Source organism: Eleutherodactylus coqui, chromosome 10 (assembly GCF_035609145.1).
Source record: "Eleutherodactylus coqui strain aEleCoq1 chromosome 10, aEleCoq1.hap1, whole genome shotgun sequence".
NCBI classification, from domain to species: Eukaryota; Metazoa; Chordata; class Amphibia; order Anura; family Eleutherodactylidae; genus Eleutherodactylus; species Eleutherodactylus coqui.
The window spans coordinates 78141552-78161054 of NC_089846.1; the positions used below are offsets into that span (position 1 = coordinate 78141552).

Consider the following 19503-nt stretch of genomic DNA (forward strand, 5'->3'; position numbering starts at 1 on the left):
TTTTTCCCTTTTTTGAAAACGAAAGGCCCCACTGCCTCTAGTGAATGAATAATCTAAGTTTAATAACTGTGCTGTTTTCCTGCTAATGTGTCACAGAACGTGAGGGTAGCAGAGTTATTAACTGTGGCAGAGCAGGTATTTTTTTTCCCAATTAAGGAAAGCAAATGGCGAAGCCAGGAGTAAAACGTAGCTGGGTGCGTCTGATTTTTACAGGTTGCACACGCAGCCGACACGTGTCCACCGCCCTTAGGACGGACAGAGGCAGGACAAATAGAATTATTTTCCGTTTTTTTGCACCAAAAGGCAGCACTGCGTATATTCTATGAACATGAGAAGTTTAATAACTGTGCTGTTTTCCTGCTAATGTGTCACAGAACGTGAGGGTAGCAGAGTTATTAACTGTGGCAGAGCAGGTATTTTTTTTCCCAATTAAGGAAAGCAAATGGCGAAGCCAGGAGTAAAACGTAGCTGGGTGCGTCTGATTTTTACAGGTTGCACACGCAGCCGACACGTGTCCACCGCCCTTAGGACGGACAGAGGCAGGACAAATAGAATTATTTTCCGTTTTTTTGCACCAAAAGGCAGCACTGCGTATATTCTATGAACATGAGAAGTTTAATAACTGTGCTGTTTTCCTGCTAATGTGTCACAGAACGTGAGGGTAGCAGAGTTATTAACTGTGGCAGAGCAGGTATTTTTTTTCCCAATTAAGGAAAGCAAATGGCGAAGCCAGGAGTAAAACGTAGCTGGGTGCGTCTGATTTTTACAGGTTGCACACGCAGCCGACACGTGTCCACCGCCCTTAGGACGGACAGAGGCAGGACAAATAGAATTATTTTCCGTTTTTTTGCACCAAAAGGCAGCACTGCGTATATTCTATGAACATGAGAAGTTTAATAACTGTGCTGTTTTCCTGCTAATGTGTCACAGAACGTGAGGGTAGCAGAGTTATTAACTGTGGCAGAGCAGGTATTTTTTTTCCCAATTAAGGAAAGCAAATGGCGAAGCCAGGAGTAAAACGTAGCTGGGTGCGTCTGATTTTTACAGGTTGCACACGCAGCCGACACGTGTCCACCGCCCTTAGGACGGACAGAGGCAGGACAAATAGAATTATTTTCACTTGTTTTACAAGCAAAAGGCAGCACTGCGTATATTCAATGAATAATAACTGTGTTGTGGCCCTGCCTATACAATTCTTTCCCTGCAGTATCAATGGAGGGTGGAATGCTCTGCAGAGGCGATTTTGAGAAGCAAAAAAAAATGCAGCACAGCTAACAGCAGCCTGGACAGTACTGCACGCGGATAAATATGGCCCTAGAAAGGACCGTTGAGGTTCTTGAAGGCTACACTCACTCCTAACACTCTCCCTGCCTATGCAGCACTTCTGTCCCTAATGCCGGGTGCAACGCTCTGCAGAGCCGATTTTGAGAAGAAAAAAATTGCCACTGCTAACAGCAGCCAACACACAGCTATCAGTGGCCCTAATAAGGACCTTTGGGGGGTCTTGAAGCCTACACTAACTACCAATTCTTTCCCTACAGCAGCTCCGGTACAAACAGCACTGTCCCTCATCTAACTCACACGGCATCTGAGGCGAACCGCGGGAGGGGCCGACTTTTATGTTCGGGTGACACCTGATCTTCCCAGCCACTCACAGCAGGGGGGTGGTATAGGGCTTGAACGTCACAGGGGGAAGTTGTAATGCCTTCCCTGTCTTTCAATTGGCCAAAAAAAGCGCGCTAACGTCTCAGGGAAGGAAGTGAAAGTAACCAGAACACCGCATGGTGTTCGTTACGAATAACGAACATCCCGAACACCCTAATATTCACACGAATATCAAGCTCGGAAGAACACGTTCGCTCATCTCTATACATTACCTTTCTTGTATCCTGCTTCTTCTTTCTCTGTCGTGTCATGTGCTCTTGTGCTTTGCCTTCCCTTACCTGTGCCACTCTTTGTCCTATTTTGTGTTATTAGTGTATACCGTGATGTGTCCAGTGTTCCTCCAGGGTTAGTCAGGTCCTAGAGGAAGATCGCAGGGCTGTTCTTATCAGGATGACTACCCTGCTTCTAGACAGGGTTGTCCCTTATCTCCCTGACTAGCATGGGGCAAGGTTTCTATCTCTGTTACATATCACCAGCCTGCTTTTCATCGCCCAGTACCAAAGCCTTTGTTCGCCAAGAGTCAGCTGTCAATCTTGCGCTGGCAACCTAACGTGCAAAAGTGAGAATCACAAGGTTTTGCAGAAGGGTTGTCATGGGTGCCTCTGTTGCATCTCCTGACAGTGGCGCCAAAAGTGCTTGGCTCGGAGGTTGTGCAGCGACCCAAGGAACATACCGTGGTAAGCTTACATGAAGGCCTGTCTTATCACGTGTGACGCCAGTACTCCAATTGGAGCTCTGGATGGAATGCCAATGAAATAATTGAGACAAGTCCAATAGTTTGAGATAGTAATCTGGGAGTATGCAGATTTACTAAAGCTGGTATTTGGTAAAACAGTTGAATACACAATTTTCCACAACAGTACTTGAATTGGTACAAGACTGTAGCAGTATGCAGTAGATTAAACACAGTATAGAACACAACAGTATTGACTTGCTTCAGAATTTACTTCAACACTCTCTCCCTTCCTTTATCTGAACTGGCTTGAAAGACAATTTCCCCACTAGTCATCTTTACTGAAGGGATGATTAGGGTTTAGTGAAGTGAAGATGAAGTAGAATTTAAAGTGACTTTTAGACTAATCCTGGCTCTGAGTTCACCAGGTAGTTTTAGACTCACTGTTTAGTAGAATACCGACCTCGGTAAGGCTCTCCTCCTCTCTGCTCTTGAACGTCAAGGAAGTGGAATGAACCTTGCTCGACCCTGGGAAAGCGCCGTGCTGCAGCTGACTGCTATTACTTGTACGCGGTGCTCTTCCTCTCTAACACTGACTGTAACCTCCCCTCTCTCACTCCTGTCTCCCTAAGAGCTTCTACCCACTAACGTTTTTTTTTATGCTGCGATATCGCTGTGTTTTTTTCAATGGGAGTTTCTAATGTTAAAAATCGCATCGCACAAAAATCGCAAGTTGGTGCTTTGCAATTTTTGTGTGATGCAATTTTAACATTAGAACGTCCCATTGAAAAAATCGCAACAATATCGCAGCGTTAAAAAAAACGCTAGTGGGTAGAAGCCCTAACTGTTCAGTCTCCTCCTTTTATTACCTCTCTTTCCTTCCCGCACTTTCTGGACTCCTCCCACTGCTGCATATGGACTAATGTTATGATTTCCCGCCCTTGGACTCTGCACCAGTGAATTTGAAGCTGACTGTCAGCCAATAGGACACCAGCTGACATCAGGATAAGCTCTAGGCTTAGAAAAGAGGGAAAAACAGGGTTTTTCAGATGTACAACACCTTCTATGTCCAAGGACGGCACATAGACATGTGAGGCAGGACAAGTGTTGGTGTGAGTGTTCTGTAGGACCCGCTGGGCCACTACACTGTTCCCTCTATATCTCTCACTATGTATTCTTTTATATCATATCTCCCAACACTTTTATGCTTTTTGTATATTGCATGCAATGTACTCCCAGCAATACTGAAAAAGAAGCATTACATTGCACCGAAACGAGTTGCGCCTTCTAAGCTGGTTTAATCAAATAAAAGCTGAGATTTTTGCACGACAAACACCTGTGTATGTCCCTGTACATCTAAGGGTTGCACCTTAATCACAGTTATTTCTTGACCTTCACCACAACCTTTCATGGGATGATGCCAAAACTGCTGGCTTGATCATCAACGATGGCATTCTTTTGTCACCCAACAGGCTGAAAGGCTTGGGAGGACCTAAGTTTAAGTAAGGGCTCCTTCCCACGGACGGATTTCCGCCGCGTGACACGCGGCGAAAATCCGCTGCGTTGCCTGCAGCTATTAGGTTCTATTGAACCTAATAGCTCAATGCTCACAGTGCGGAATTCCATCGCGGAATCACCCGTCCTCACACGCGGCATGCTCTATTTGCCGCGGGTGTACACGCGGACGACTTCCATTGCAGTCAATGGAAGCCCGTCCATCACGCTATCTTCCACTGAAGCACAGTGGAAGATAGCGTGATACCGCTTTCCCGGCCACTGCCAGCCGCGTCATATGTCACAGCCGTGTGCAGCCGGCCTAGGTCAGTCCCTTAGTGGATAAGGTGCACCTTCTGCATTAGTAGCACTTCTGTGATCCCCTTCTCTACACTTTGGCTCTATATACCCATCTTGGTGTTAGCTCTACGCACTTTTCTTTTGCATTCTGCCTTATTTCTGTGTAAAGCACACGTATCACGTTCACCCTTCACAGAGGAATCAACAAATCTGGGGGAGTATTGGAATAAATGAGCAGTAGTGTAGATCGGTCCAAACCCTGTTTTATAGTACTATACCCCTGCATAGAGATTAAATTATAACTTTCTCGAGGTGCAGATAATGAGCAGATAATGAACTTTCTCGAGGAAGCTAATGAGCTTACTGCATACTGTATAGAGATGAGCGAGCGTACTCGGAAAAGCACTACTCGCTTGAGTAATTTGCTTTATCCGAGTATCGCTGTGCTCGTCCCTGAAGATTCGGGTGCCGACACAAAGCGGGGAGCTGCAGGGGAGAGCGGGGAGGAACGGAGGGGAGATCTTTCTCTCCCTCTCTCCCGCCCGCTCCCCGCTGCGACTCACCTGTCAGCCTCAGCGGCACCCGAATCTTCAGGGACGAGCACAGCGATACTCGGATAAAGCAAATTACTCGAGCGAGTAGTGCTTTTGCGAGTACGCGCGCTCATCTCTAATACTGTATATATGTTAAACTGCATAAATAAATAGTATGTATGAAGCACCACATAAAGGCGGCTGTGGAAGGCCAGAATTTCATCATGTAAAGGAGTTATCCGACTGCAATAAAAATAAATAAAAACAGCGGCCATTTGTGTGAAATAAAAAAACAGAACCAGTATTCACCTTTCATTTCCCCAGGGAGCCAGCGCTGCCTTTCCTGCGGTCGCCCCGCAGTCTCTGTTTAAACATGAGTAGCATTTCATACCGATGCTGACCGCTGCAGACAATCAGTGGCTGAAATGGTCTCAAGCTGAACTTTTGGCATCACGGGTCCCAACGCTGAGCAGTGAGACTGGCGGTAGGGCCCATGACCACTGAAGATATTGATTGGCTGCAGTTGTCACATGATGACCACCTGTAAACAAAAGCCGTGAGACTCACATAGTAATAAGCACTGGATCACAGAGAGAAAGGAAAGGCGAGGGCTGTTTTTTTGTTTTTGTTTTCACAAATGGCATCTGCTTTTATTTTTATTAGGACTCAGTCAGGGTGAACACCCACTTGTGTTTTTCTTGCGTGTTTTTTCCACGCGATATTGCTGCGGTTTTTCTTTTACGCGATTGTCAATGGGACTTTCTCATGTTAAAAACGCATCGCAAATTGGTGCTTTGCAATTTTTGTGTGATCTGTTTTTAACATGAGAAAGTCCCATTGACAATTGCGTTAAGAAGACGCAGCGATATCGCGTGAAAAAACGCAGAAGAGAATATCGCAAGTGGGTATTCACCCTCAGACGGGCGTTTGTTTGCTGTGCTTTTTTTCTGCGCAAAATGCATACGCACAAAAATTTGCGTGACCGAAACGAGTGTCACACTGAAAAAAAAACGCACTTGGCTGTGTTTATGCGCACATAACGTGCAGTGCCCGCTATCCCCTGCTGCGGCTGTGACAGCTACAGCAGGGGATTCCTTGGATGTGCAACCCCTGGATGCTACCACATCCAGGGGTTTCACCTTGAGGTCAACCGGGCTGGCGGCAGCAGCGGCGGCCTCATTGACATACAGAGAAGATCGCGATCCTCTGCTACAGCTGTGACAGCTGTGGCTGAGGATTTCTTCATCTCCGCGGGGAGTCCCCTTGTCACTGAACAGCATTGTCATAGTGTCCAGTGATAAGGGGACTCCCCACGGGGATGAAGAAATCTTCTGCCTCAGCTGTCACAGCTGTGGCAGAGGACCGCAATGCTATTCTATTGAATTCAATGAATGGCCATGTGCTGCTTGTGATTGGCTGAGCGCTGTGACCAATCACAGGCAGCGCTCAGCTGTCATTCATTTTAAATCCCCGCCTGCTGAAAAGACTGAATTTGATTGACTGAGCGCTCAGCCAATCACAGGCAACGCTCAGCTATTCAATGGAGAGAAAGAAAACCTTCTGCCACAGCTGTGCCAGAGGATCGCGATCTTCTCTGTATGTCAATGGGACCGCTACTGCTGCCGGCAGCCCCATTGCCCCATTGACCACAAGGTGAAACCCCTGGATGTGACATCATCCAGGGGTTGCACATTCAAAAAATCCTGAATGCCGCAGTTATTTGCGTTTTAAAAATCCGCTGCCCAATATTTACTGGTGTGCATTTTTGTGCGCAGATAAAAAACTGACACGTGACCGCTGCCATTGAAAAGCATTGGTTCTGATAGATGCAGATTGCATCTATCATGCACAGAAAAAATGCCCATCTGACTGAACCCTTATTTTGCAAAGTCTGCAAAGCCTTTTACCTCAGCAGAGGATTTTCATTGGTTTGTCGCTATACAGGCGGCACTGAGCTCTTTGTTCCTGACACTTACTTCTGTATATAACGACTCCAACAACCACAGCGATGAGAACAAGAACGCTGATGACCCCCACACTGATGATTACGGACAGCGGGACCTCCTGTTCTGGGTCTTAAAGGTAAAATGAGGAGATTATGAGTCGATGATTACACTGAGATTCATATATTCATATATTCAGGATACACAGGATACACATCAGGATAAGGAACTTGTAATTGTAAATTGTTTGACCCATAAAAAGGGAAGAAGTAAAGTGAGAGATACTGGAATTATAGAAAGTGTGTGACCCTTTCCAGAATTTGCTCAAGGGGAAACAGACGGGACAGTTGGATTTTTCCTCTTTAATCTTTCTATAACTGATGGACCGAGAGATCTTCCAGATCTCATCTCTTCCCACATTGGTACATAGACAACATGGTGTCCTATAGCACAATTAAGCCTCCTTCATATCTTATCTCATAGTATTACATGCCTCACATTTGGTGATATGAATGTCCAGCGCTTGTTCTCCCACCGAACTACCTATCCTCTGTAAGAGAGTTGGTTGGTGAAGCCTCCTCTGTTTTGGTTTCTTCCTTCCTCATTGGCTGATGTTGCAGAGCCAGTGAGGAGGGACATCCCTGGTAAACTCCCCTATATCAGGGAAAAGCCGTCCCCCGAGGAGCCCCATAGTAGCTGCCTCTGGAACACACATCCTTCCTTCTGCATACAGTTATGTTCAGTGACAATTACATTCTGTCTATGGATGGTTACAGGAGCCGTTACCATAGGGATGGATGAGCCCTATCAAGAACTTCAATGAAGACAAAAATAACACTCACCCCAGTCCACAAGGAGCGGCTCCTCCAGACTGCTGTGATCCACATAACAGGAGTAACTATCGCCCTCTTGTGGTATCACTTCCACACTGACCCTGATCTGATAGGTGCCGTCAGGATTGGGGAGGACATGTGTGGTCTGATATGTAGGAACCTCGTCTGTCCTGTTCTTCATCCACTTCACATCCACAGCTCGGGGGTAAAAGCCATATACCAGACAGTGAAGCATTGTGACCTCTCCTGGTTCCCGTCTCATGACCTTCACCCCTGGCCGGACTAAGAGGGATAATATAACATATATTATAATATAACATGTATATAGCCGGACAGCTCTGAAGAGTCTACATCAGTGTTCCCCAACTCCAGTCCTCGGGGACCGTCAACAGGTCATGTTTTCTGAATTTCCTCAGTGTTGTACAGGTGATGTAATTATCGTCAGTGCCTCAGACATTGCATAGGTGTTCTTAGCATAGGATATCCTGAAAACATGACCTGTTGGTGGTCCCTGAGGACTGGAGTTGAGGATCCCTGGTCTACATCACTGATAAGGAATACAGATCCATTCTGTCTACATCTGAGTTTCTCAGTGATCCTAAACTAAGTACCCTGTACGCTTAGAGATTTTATCAAGTAGCTGCAGTGGTTCTTGAAAATTTGTGAACCCTTCAGAATTGTCCATATTTCTGCTTAAATTTGACCTAAAACTACATTAGATTTTCACACAAGTCCTAAGAGTAAATAAAGAACTAAATCAAATGAATGAATCAAAATTATGAGACTTGGTCATGTATTTATTGAGGAAAATGATCCCAATGTAGACAAAAGCCTCAATGTGAAGAGAGCCTCATACAAAAATGGATGTGTGACGGGCAGAGAAACCCTCCACACGCCGTAGTAACAGATGGGTCATTCTGTAAACTTCTCGTCTCCCTTGGATTGTTCTAATGTCTCCTTATCACTAACTTATTGTTAATTCCAGAAACATCTCAGGAGGTTTAACGCTTACATTAGCCTAACTTGTTGCAATAAGCAAAAGCCAGTGTTAGGTTTCCTTTTTGGTGGTGTTTTTGCACCCTACAAACACATGTAGAAAAACCATCAATATTTTAACTGCCACATAAAGCATTTTAGATGTGTTTTTTCTCATTCACATACTTTAAAATGTTTTTTCTGCCTCTTTTCCCTATGGAAAAGCCAATGCAAAGAAACCAGAAATAAACACCAAACCTACAGCCTGCTGCATATGCTAAAAACACGACTGACCCAAAAAATGCGTGAGAAGTAGAGATGAGCGAGCACCAAAATGCTCGGGTGCTCGTTACTCGGGACGAAATTTTCGCAATGCTCGAGGGTTCGTTTCGAGTAACGAACCCCATTGAAGTCAATGGGCGACCCGAGCAGTTTTGTATATCGCCGATGCTCGCTAAGGTTTTCATTTGTGAAAATCTGGGCGATTCAAGAAAGTGATGGGAACGACACAGCAACAGATAGGGCAGGCGAGGGGCTACATGTTGGGCTGCATCTCAAGTTCCCAGGTCCCACTATTAAGCCACAATAGCTGCAAGAGTGCCCCCCCCCCCGCACTGTCAGCGTAAAGATCGTTCTCCTCTGCCATAGCTGTAACAGCTGTGGCAGAGAAGAACGATGTTTGCCCATTGAATTCAATGGAGCCAGCAATACAGCAGGTTCCACTGAAAGCAATGGGCTGCCGGCGATCGCAGGATGAATTGTCGGGAAGGGGTTAAATATATAAACCCTTCCCTGCAATTCATCCAGAAATGTGTTACAATAAAAATATATACCGGCGTATAAGGCGACGGGGCGTATAAGACGACCCCCCAACTGTCACCTTATACGCCGGCAATACAGTGGAGCAAAGAATAAAAATCATTACTCACTTCTTCTGACGTTCTGCGCCGCTCCTGCAGGCTGTCGCTCCCTCCTGGTTCCCGGCAGAGCATTGCTTTCTGGACGCAGGGCTTGAAATCCCCGCCTCCAGAAACACAGCCAATCACAGGCATTCAATGACATCATTGTCATTGGCTGTGATTGGCTGAAGGCACGTGTGTTTCTGGAGGCGGGGATTTAAAGCCCTTCGTAGAGAAATCAATGCTCTGCCTGGAACCAGGAGGGAGCGACAGCCTGCAGCAGCACCGCAGAACGTCAGAAGAAGTGAGTAATGATTTTTATTCTTTGCTCCACTGTATTACCGGCGTATGAGGTGACAGTTGGGGGGTCGTCTTATACGCCCCGTCGCCTTATACGCCGGTATATATTTTTATTGTAACACATTTCTGGATGAATTGCAGGGAAGGGCTTATATATTTAAGCATCGTTCTTCTCTGCCACAGCTGTTACAGCTGTGGCAGAGAAGAAGGATTTGTCCTCTATATGTTCTCAATGGGGTCGGCGCTGCTGCCGCCGGCCCCATTGAGCGCATATAGAGAAGATTTATGGCCTTAAGGAGGACCGTTGGGGTTCTTGAAACCTAAAATACTCTTAACACTCTCCCTATAACAGCTCCACCAAGATACCACTTTCCCTGAACTAATGTCAGAATGCATCTGTGGCGAGCCGCGGGAGGGGCAGATTTTAATACTCGAGTGACACCTGATCTCCCCAGCCACTCACTGCAGGGGGGTGGTATAGGGCTTGAATGTTGCAGGGGGAAGTTGTAATGCCTTCCCTGTCTTTCTATTGGCCAGAAAAGCGCGCAAATTTCTCAGGGAAGAAAATGAAAGTAACCCGAACACCGCGTGGTACTCGTTACGAGTAACGAGCATCTCAAACACCCTAATACTCGAACGAGTATCAAGCTCGGACGAGTATGCTCGCTCATCTCTAGTGAGAAGTAAAAAGGGCACAAAAAACCCGAATGGCTTGTGGTGTGTTTCATATTTTTTGACTCACCTACAGGTAATAACTGGCCTTAAAATTTTATGCAGCAAGAACAGCAAAAACACTTGGAAAAACTCCTCTAAAAACATGGCCATTTTCTTAAAAATTCTGTGTATGAAACCACCCATAAGGGGACACTGGGGAACTGAGAGGATACCCCCATACACCCCGGGGGCTGAGGATGACTACTGCTACCTTTTTCAACCCCGAGGGGCCCACCCAAAGCATGTGATTCTCCAGTTCAGCTATTGCAGGCCATGTTCTCATTGTCATTAGCCTCCATTACCTATTTCTCTGCGCCTCAAACAGAACAAAGAAACAGAAATGTATAACTGAGGCTAACGCCAGTGGGAACAAGCCCTTACTCAAGATGATGCCTCATTCTCCTGCTTCAGTCCTCACAAGGAGGCTTCCACTCCTGCTCCACCCCCGACGAACAAGATTTATTCTAATCATTTGGGGCCACATTGGTAATATGAACCAACTGGTCCCGAATATTAGCATGATACCCGGGGGTCCCATATAGCAGTAGCAGCTGTACTGCCCTGATGACGGCTCTGAGTCTATACAGAAGGTCAGATACTGATAAGAACAAGATAGTCTACTTCTATAGACTGGCCATGAATGGTTGGGATCCCTGTGTAGATACTACAAAGAGAAGACTAGGTAGATATAATGGATGATGACGTCACCTTTCCGCTCCAGATATTCTCTTCCATGATCAGTGAATCTTACTAGTCTCTCAACACAGATATTCTCCAGCTCCTTCTTGTGTATCTCGCCCATTCTTATACTCGGACTGTTCCATCTCTGTGTGGCGATCTCAGCTCCAGGCATGGTGGGAATGTATGTTGCTGTCGGTACGTCCAAGTACATGGACTGGTTCCCATCATATGTATACTTCAAAAACCCTTCGCTGCTGTTGTCATCTCTTAGCTTACAGGCAGTGAATACTTGCACAAAATGAAAACCTGCACAAACAAAGAAGGAGAACAGGTCATACAGGGTATGGATATGTGTAAGTGTATTACATGTATAGCTGTATGGAGTGCACATGTACTGTCACAAGTAGTAAAGCCTTAGACCCATGCATAAAGCCTGATCCTCAGGATAAGTCATCAGTAGTAGATCAGTGCGAGTGTTGCCCAGGACTCCTGACGATCAGCCAGAGTCTCTCTGGGGATTTGTAACTTTCACTCAGACTCAGCTCAGGATTATTCCGGCTCCGTTCTCACCTTGAAGAGGTGGAGGGAGTGTCTGTCTCCAGCTATACAGAACACATTGCCACAGCAGTACAGTCCAGATGAGGGAAGATAGGAGGCAGAGCTAGTGTCACAGACAGCCATCGCTCCACCTCCAAAGAACATCCTGACGCTTCGCAAGCGTCAGTTAGAGGATCTACTTATGCTTGCCTGCGGACCTAGGAAGAGCGGTGTCAGTAATATTATTTTTGTAAATTAAAGTGGACAGGATCAGCGGATTATTTTACAATGGAGCAGTGGTTTGATCCACTAGGATTGGGCAGATTACCAGTCTGGGCCGACCCTGCGGCCCCTGCATCTGAGCCTACTGCCAGGATGCAAACTCATAGAAACTTTTTCACAAGCTTCCGAAGCCTGAGTCACCGACTTCTTACGCACTTTTCTACTCTCAGTGCAGGACAAGCCAGGAAAAGAGTTGGCCACTCAGACATCGGAAGCACTAGAAGAAGTTTCTATGAGTTTACATCCTGGCAGGAGGCTGAGTTGCAAGTGCGGGGGCTACACTGGGATGCAATGAAGGTAGTTGTGGCTGTCACAGTGGCAGGGGTGGGGGGGGGACATTTGGAGCCCTGGTTTAGGGCCCAGGTTGCAACTGCAACCCCTGAGACCCCTATAGCTACGCCAGTGGATATGATCTCTCACCTTCAGTCTGGTTTAGGGCCTTCATCATTAGCTTTACTTCATGTCTGAATAATGCCTCATCTTCTTTAATAATCTTGGTCTCACTCTCCCAGTACTCAGGACCCATTTTATTCATCCACGGAGCCACAGGGACAACTCTCCCAATATCACTGTTGTATAACTCTGCCTGTAGATCATCCACATATACAGCTCTGGATAACTCAGGAATCCCGGATCCTGGAGCGGAGACTCCGATGTACAACACACGCAGAGGGTAATGGTCTGAGAGAGACAGAGGGATAGTTACATATCACACAGACTATTATAATAGTGAGAGTTGTGTAAGGATATATCTGCATGTATTCTTGTCTGCTGTGATTGTGTCCATAGACTTACATTACAGTGGTGACCCTGAGTTTCCTGAAGCCACAAGAAGAGCAGGAGGAGGGTATGCACAGTACATTTTGGGCAGTATATTGAGAGGTCAATAGTCCTGACCAGATTAATGGAGTGATGGATATATGGAAGAGTGAAGGCAGTGGCTCTTATTTACTAATACTGTCTAAAAGTTAGACAATGCAAACTTAGACTAGGCTGTCTTAAAATGTGCCAGCCACTGAATGATAAATCTGGCACATTTTAAGACTGCCAATTAGAGTTGGCTTAGTTTGCACCAAAAATTGTGCCTAAATTTTGGCACGATGTGCTTCAATTTGGTGCAATTTCGTACACACCCTTCTTTCAGACGAATCGAAAAAACTGTCTGAAAGTGTCTAACACATGATAAATATGGTGCAAGCAGAAAACTGCCAAACTTTGAATCGTAAATAAGCACCAATGTGTGCTTATCAAATAAGGGGGGAATTTATCAGACACGTTTTTTTTTAAGGCTGGAGGTTTCGTTGAGGGTATTTGCGGAATATTTATGAAATGTTGCATAAATTAGCCAGTCACATCAGTATGTTTAGAGATGTGGAATCAATTTTTACACCACCCAGCTACTACAGTAAGAATGCAACAAGTTTATCAACTTTTTCAGAAAGCTTAATTTCTTAAATTGCTCTAAAAACCTAATTCCATTCAAACCTCACCTTCTTTTCTAGACACTTTGTAAAACTGGAATGAGTCACATAAAAGAGCAAAAAGGTTGCAAAATTTTCTTTGGCTTTACAATGTGAGCAAACAGAACAACATCAACACTAAGGCATACAGAAAGCACAGATGTCCAAAAGAACCAACAGTATACAACTACAGTAATATACACTGTCCAGTCCTGACCACTACATGTGAGTCATTAGGTCCAGGAAAGTCACGCTGAGCCAGGATGTGCCAATCACACTCCATTAGTGGCCATGTAGTCCCTCTCCCATTGACGGTTCAGTGCTTGCGGTTGGTAATTACAGCTGATGTTTCCTTGGATGATTGGCAGACCTCCCTTTTCAACTTTCACTGCAACAGATGGGTAGTGCCACTCCAGAAATCCAACTTGTGCTTTCTCTGGTATAGGAAAACTCAGCTCTCAAGTAGCAATGGGGCAGCTCACTCCTCACAAGGCTCTCTGCAAAAAACTGCCAAGTTACACTAGAGCCTGGGAACAGCTCCTGCCTGTTGTATGTAGCTCATCAGCAAATGAATGGGCAGCTTGGGTCCTGTTAATCCACATCAGAAAAGTTACAGTAAAAAAACTAAACTAAAAAAAAACAACAGTCATGTGACTTCACTGAAGGTTCTAGCAGGAACATATATAAAGTCCAGCAATAATATACATAGATGCATATACATGGGTCTTTAAGCATTACACTTCCACTCCACTTAACAAATGTAGTCCCTATAAATGACTTTAACTTCTAATGAAATTGTTGGTTGAATAATGCTGTGGTGGAACCCCTACTTTGAGTTGTATGCATCTACAGGGCCCTCATGGAGCAATTCTTCCTCAATTACAGCATTTTCTGAAGGGGGTCATCATTCTTTGCGGGAGTGTCATGTTTGGCTTTTAGAGTTCTCTGATGCAAGTGAAATGTATCATTTATTGTAGGAGGGCAGTTGTACTTGAATGTTGCATTAAATATCACACAGTATAACAAATAATAATTAGGCATACCACCATTACATTACAACAAGTCAGCTGACCGAACTTCGGGTATTTGGTCTATATGTACAATACAGACTCCATTTACTGTAGCCTCCATCTATATCACTGTAGTGCCCCAGAGTTGGGTACTCCAGCACTTTCTGTGTCGACTATAGCCTTACAATCAGGTCCAAATGTGATGTTTAATAAGTGTGAAAAGTTATGATGTTATTGTTCATATTTCTCCACTGTAATATGTGTTTTAGCAATATTCTCCAGCCCCTGGTGCATACAGGTCACCTAGCAACAGTCAGGGGAGTGTTAATTGAGGTTTAGCTGGGCCTGGGATTGGTAGTTTGCATCCACATCACAGATTGAGCTAGTTTAGTATTATATAAGGTAGAGAGCGGGCGGAGTTAAGTCTAGTCTGATACAGGAACCTAGTCCAGGGAAGCCTGAGATAGAGACTGGGGAGGAATGAGGAGAAAGCCAGTGCAGTGAGAAGTTGAACATCTAAAGTCTAAGTACTCAAGAGCAAGAACGATTTAGTCACAGAAGAGAGGGAGAAGAGGAGAGTAGAAGGAGATCTAAGTCAACTCTTCTTAGGCACCAAGTAAAAAGGAAAGCCAGTCGGTCAGAGTCAGACTCACCCAGGGAACAGAGCTAAAATGCAATACACAGAGGATAAATGTATTTCTCCATATCAGGTCCCCTAGGATATGGAGAAGTAACTAATGCCAGCAAATGTAACTGTTTCTACGAAAGTCTGTCAATGTGAGGGTCCTGCTCCAACAAGCTTACATACTACAAGTAATGGGGTGATACAGAAGGTAAAAGGGCTGGGGATGTGCACGGTATAGCGAGGTGGAGAGTGAGGGATCCTATACACATAGACAATGGTCAGATGTTCAGCCGTGTGATGGCAGAATCGGTATAACTGCAGGGGCAGTTGATAGTGGCTAGCAGGGATTGCAGCCAATAGGTCAGGGAGCATATTATCAGGCAGAGTACAGAGGAGTTTGGTTTAGGAGATATGGTATGCCTATCTGAAGAGGTACGTTTTTAGAGCACGCCTATAGTTTTGAAAGTCCTGGATTGCCTGGATAGCCTTTGGTAGTTCGTTCCAGATGACTGGTGCTGCCCCTGGAGAAGTCTTGGAGGCGGCAATGAGAGGTTCGAATTGAAGGGGCGCTCAGTCTGGTTTCGTTAGCAGAGCGGAGAGCCCGGGCTGGGTGATGGATGAGGGAGGCAATGTAGAGTGGCGCTACGCTGTGGAGGTCTTTGTGGATGAAGGTAGTGAGTTAAAAATTTAATTCTGTATTCAACAGGCAGCCAGTGCAGTGGCAATTGTGAATGATGAATCTACATATAAGGTGAAAAGAGTAGAATGAAAACCTCAATGGTGGAGGTGCTGCCCACCTGTGTAAAAGACCAAGATAATAGGACTAAAAGCTGGCAATGGGGAAGGTGCAACACTCCAGATTATAGCAAGTAGGAAATAAGCAAAGGGGTGGAAAACTTCTCCTTTTATTTAATAAAATATGTAACATAGTAACATAGTATGTTAGGCCGAATGAAGACAATGTCCATCTAGTTCAGCATATGAAGACACGTTTCAGGGATAACCCTTTCATCAGTTCAGCTGGTGTTTAAAACATACAAGCAATTTGTGGGTTCCAAAAGGGTTAATAATGAGATCCTCTTTGCCTGTGTGGTGAGGGTCAGCAGGACAGGAGAAGTTGCACTAATGATACCACTAATGTCTGTATAAATTGTATTCAAGTGCTGACTATGCTGACAGCAGGCCGCTGACCCTCTAACATCTCATTGGCGGGAGATACGATATTGACTAACTCTGGCTGCTAGTGCAAGTAAGAATCACCCTCAACTATATGTGCTGCTCCTTATCATAGTCCCAATCCAGCTGCTTCTCCAGGTTGGGGCCACAGCACTGCTGCTTCCTCTAAGGGTTTATCTGGTCATCAGCCTTCTATCTTTGTTTGGCCCTAATCATCAGGGCCCTTTCAGACCTCCATCTTCATCCTTTGATCTTCAAGGCCCTTTTGGTGACCACATCTTCTGCTCCCCAGTATCAGGATATTGCTGCTCACACTGCTGTCGGAATGTTGGCTCTGCCACCTTACTGGCCCCACCATTGGCTGTTGGCTTTCTTGTGCTGCTGCACATCATATATAGGGCGACTGCAGTGCCAAGAAAACTCATGAATGTTTAGAATGGTGGATGGGGCTTAGCCCCTGGATATACTCTTTCATGGAGGCAGTCTTCCTAGCCTCCTCTACAGTGCCTCACAGCGCTCCTTCTTCCTGGCATTCAGAGTGCTTGTATAACCCCCCAAACCCTGTTGCAAATAGAGTCCTTGAAATGTTTCTCGAAATAACTCTAGGGCATCATGGTAACTTCAGACCCCATATCCATGAGAAATACTAAGTACACTATAATCCAAGACAAGATCAGGTAGCAATATCTGTCAACTAGTAATAAACATCAAGAAAAATTGGAGGCCTCCAGCCGGGACATAGATAGGAATGCAAGGAGAGTAGAGCAGTATAACGAGAACTAGAGAAAACAATGAGAGGAAAAAAAGGGGGGGGGGGAACACATAGGAGTGGGGGAAGGGTATACCTTTTAAGAAGAACAAATTGGCAACGATACCATCTAGAAAGGATTTTAGAATTTGTTTTTTGAGCCCTACTTGCTATAAGTAATTGTATGAGTGTAAGTAAAGGCTTTTGACCATTGCTTCGAGGGGAGAGCTGTGTGCCAGTTTCCCGTTCTCAAGCCCACCATGTACCAGGGAGGGATAGTGTCAGTGGCCAATCACAAAATACTATAAAGCTTGGACATAATCCAAGAATGGTAAGAGTGCTGGAGAAGCAGAGATTCCAGTGGTGTAAGTGGTACAGTGAGCGCGGAGAGCAGGCGGATAGATGAGAGAAACATAAGTCCACAGCTGACAGTAGGTACGGTACTGAGCAGGGTGTACATATATGTACACCCTGCTCAGTACCGTACACGGTAGCGCAGGATTGAACTTTTCCTAACAGTACGTTGTTTTCTTTGTCTTTGGGGGGTCCCTCTGTTTTGGAGAGACCCTCGATTTATCCTGCAGCTCTCCCCTTCCTTAGGGGATTGGTTACTGGTACCCGAAGAATTCCCTAAGACGGACCTTGTGGCGCACTGCATATTTCCTATACAGCTGATAGTAAAACACACTCTGCTCTGCTATACGCAGGTATATACTCAGCTCTGCAATGCCTCCCAAAAGTCCAACCTCACGTCCCTGTCATGGGAGATGGGCAAAAGTCAAGTAGGGGACTGCCTGATAGGGTGAAGTACGGTGGCCGCTACGATAGCCGTGAAGGCCTGTCAGGAACCTTGAATACGGCTGGCTAACGAGGCTCTGGTGAAGGCCGGGCAGCAGCGGTTCCTTCTTTGCTGAACGCAGATACACCTCCTAGCCGGGGCAAACAGCAACAGCATGCAACAGTGAAGGGCCTAGTACTAATACACTTGTGAAATGGGCCTCATTACTGCACTTCCTGTCGCCCCCTTTCCTAGGGTGATGAAGTATCCAGGGACTCCCGATCACCTGAACTGCTGAAATGTGCAATTGAGCCGATAAGCACTGCTTTACATCAACTATTTCTGCACGTCTGGTCTTGTGGGAAAGTCCCCGTCGAATGGAAGGAGGGTATCATCCTCACCCTTTACAAGGGGAAGGGCCCATAAACAACATGCACTAGCTACAGGCCAATGATGCTCCTCTCGGTTCCTGGCAAGGTCTTCGCGCACGTTCTAATCTCAAGGGTACAACCACTCCTGACTCTAAGCAGAGACCCCAGCAGTCAGCTTCACGGCAGGCTGCTCCACCATGGATGCCATACTCGCTCTTAGGCTCCTCTCAGAGATACATAGAGAATTTAACAAACTGCTACTCGTCGCGTATGTCGATCTCAAGGCGGTGTTCGACTCGGTCGACAAAGAAGCCCTCTATAAGGCCTTGCGTGGCATTAGCGTCCTTACATTCCTTCTAAACCTACTAAAAGACATGCATCAGGGCACATTTGCCAAAGTCCGTATCAACGGTTTAACCTCTGCTAGTTTTGAGACCTTGTCTGGTGTTTGACAAGGTTGCGTCTTGGCTCCTGCACTCTTCTACAGGGCCATGGACTGGATTCTTCAGCGTATTGTCCAATGTAATGGGGTCACTCTTCCGGAGTACCACTTCACCGACCTAGACTACGCCGACGATGTTGCACTCTTGGATCTCGATCTAATAATCTGAGACACTCATTGGAACAGTTCGATTTTGAGGTGTCCTGTCTTGGGCTTCACATCTCCTGGCAAAAAACCAAGCTGCAGAATCTAGGAGCGGTGCAATCCCTCCGGACCTAGACGTAAACGTTTACAGAGAATCAAGGCTGTCAGTGAGTTTGTGTACCTTGGAAGCGTTCAGCACACAGATGGGAGGGTGCTTCCGGACATCCTGCAGAGAATAGTGCTGGCAGCCTCGGCGATGAGGTCCCTGGATAAACTCTGGCGGAGGCAGAACATAACACTCAGGACCAAGATTTGATTCTACCAGACCTGTCGCAAACCACTAAGCATCTGGAGTCCTTTCACATGTGATGCCAATGCCAGATTCTCTGTGTCAGTTGGTTTGACTTCATCAGAAACAGTGAGATACAGGCTTGCACGGGGCTTGAGTCAATCAGAAAAACAATAACAAGGAGACGACTCGCACTTTTTGGTCATGTTGCACGCTTGTCAGAAGCTGTTCCGGCCTACTGTCCTCTAACCGCAGCAATTGCTAGGAAAATCGAGGGATGAACCCCTGCAGGATGGCGGAGGCCCCCTGGTCATCCGCAGCACTCGCGAGTGCAACAGATAGAAGAGGTATCATTGCCTTACATCAACATCGAATGGAACAATGCTCTCGGTCGTGGTCATTCTAGATCGGCGCTACGGACCCTCGTCGTCCAAGCGAGATAACTAACGAACTGACTAAGGCTGGACACCCACTGGCGTTTTATTCTCGCTTGTGCTGCGAGAGCAAGTGAAAACACTTGCCTCGCAGCGCAAGAAAGACGCCGGGATATCGCCAGTCTTTTCAATGGGGCCAGCGACAGCAGCGCTAGCCCCATTGAAAAGATAGGGAGAATACCGCGGACTTCTGCCAC

At 46.0% G+C, this 19503-nt stretch overlaps 1 protein-coding gene across 3 annotated transcripts in view; it reads right to left on the reverse strand.

Annotated features, from left to right (window-relative positions):
• LOC136579771 (class I histocompatibility antigen, F10 alpha chain-like) overlaps positions 1 to 19503 on the reverse strand; it is an 87766-nt gene that overhangs the window by 21713 nt on the left and 46550 nt on the right. For all 3 annotated transcript variants that reach the window (XM_066579835.1, XM_066579836.1, XM_066579837.1), the window contains exons 3-6: positions 12250 to 12510; positions 11038 to 11316; positions 7451 to 7723; positions 6642 to 6740 (exon numbers count right to left, since the gene is read on the reverse strand). In XM_066579835.1, coding sequence (XP_066435932.1) covers positions 6642 to 6740; positions 7451 to 7723; positions 11038 to 11316; positions 12250 to 12510 — 912 coding nt within the window. The remainder of the gene's footprint in view (positions 1 to 6641; positions 6741 to 7450; positions 7724 to 11037; positions 11317 to 12249; positions 12511 to 19503) is intronic.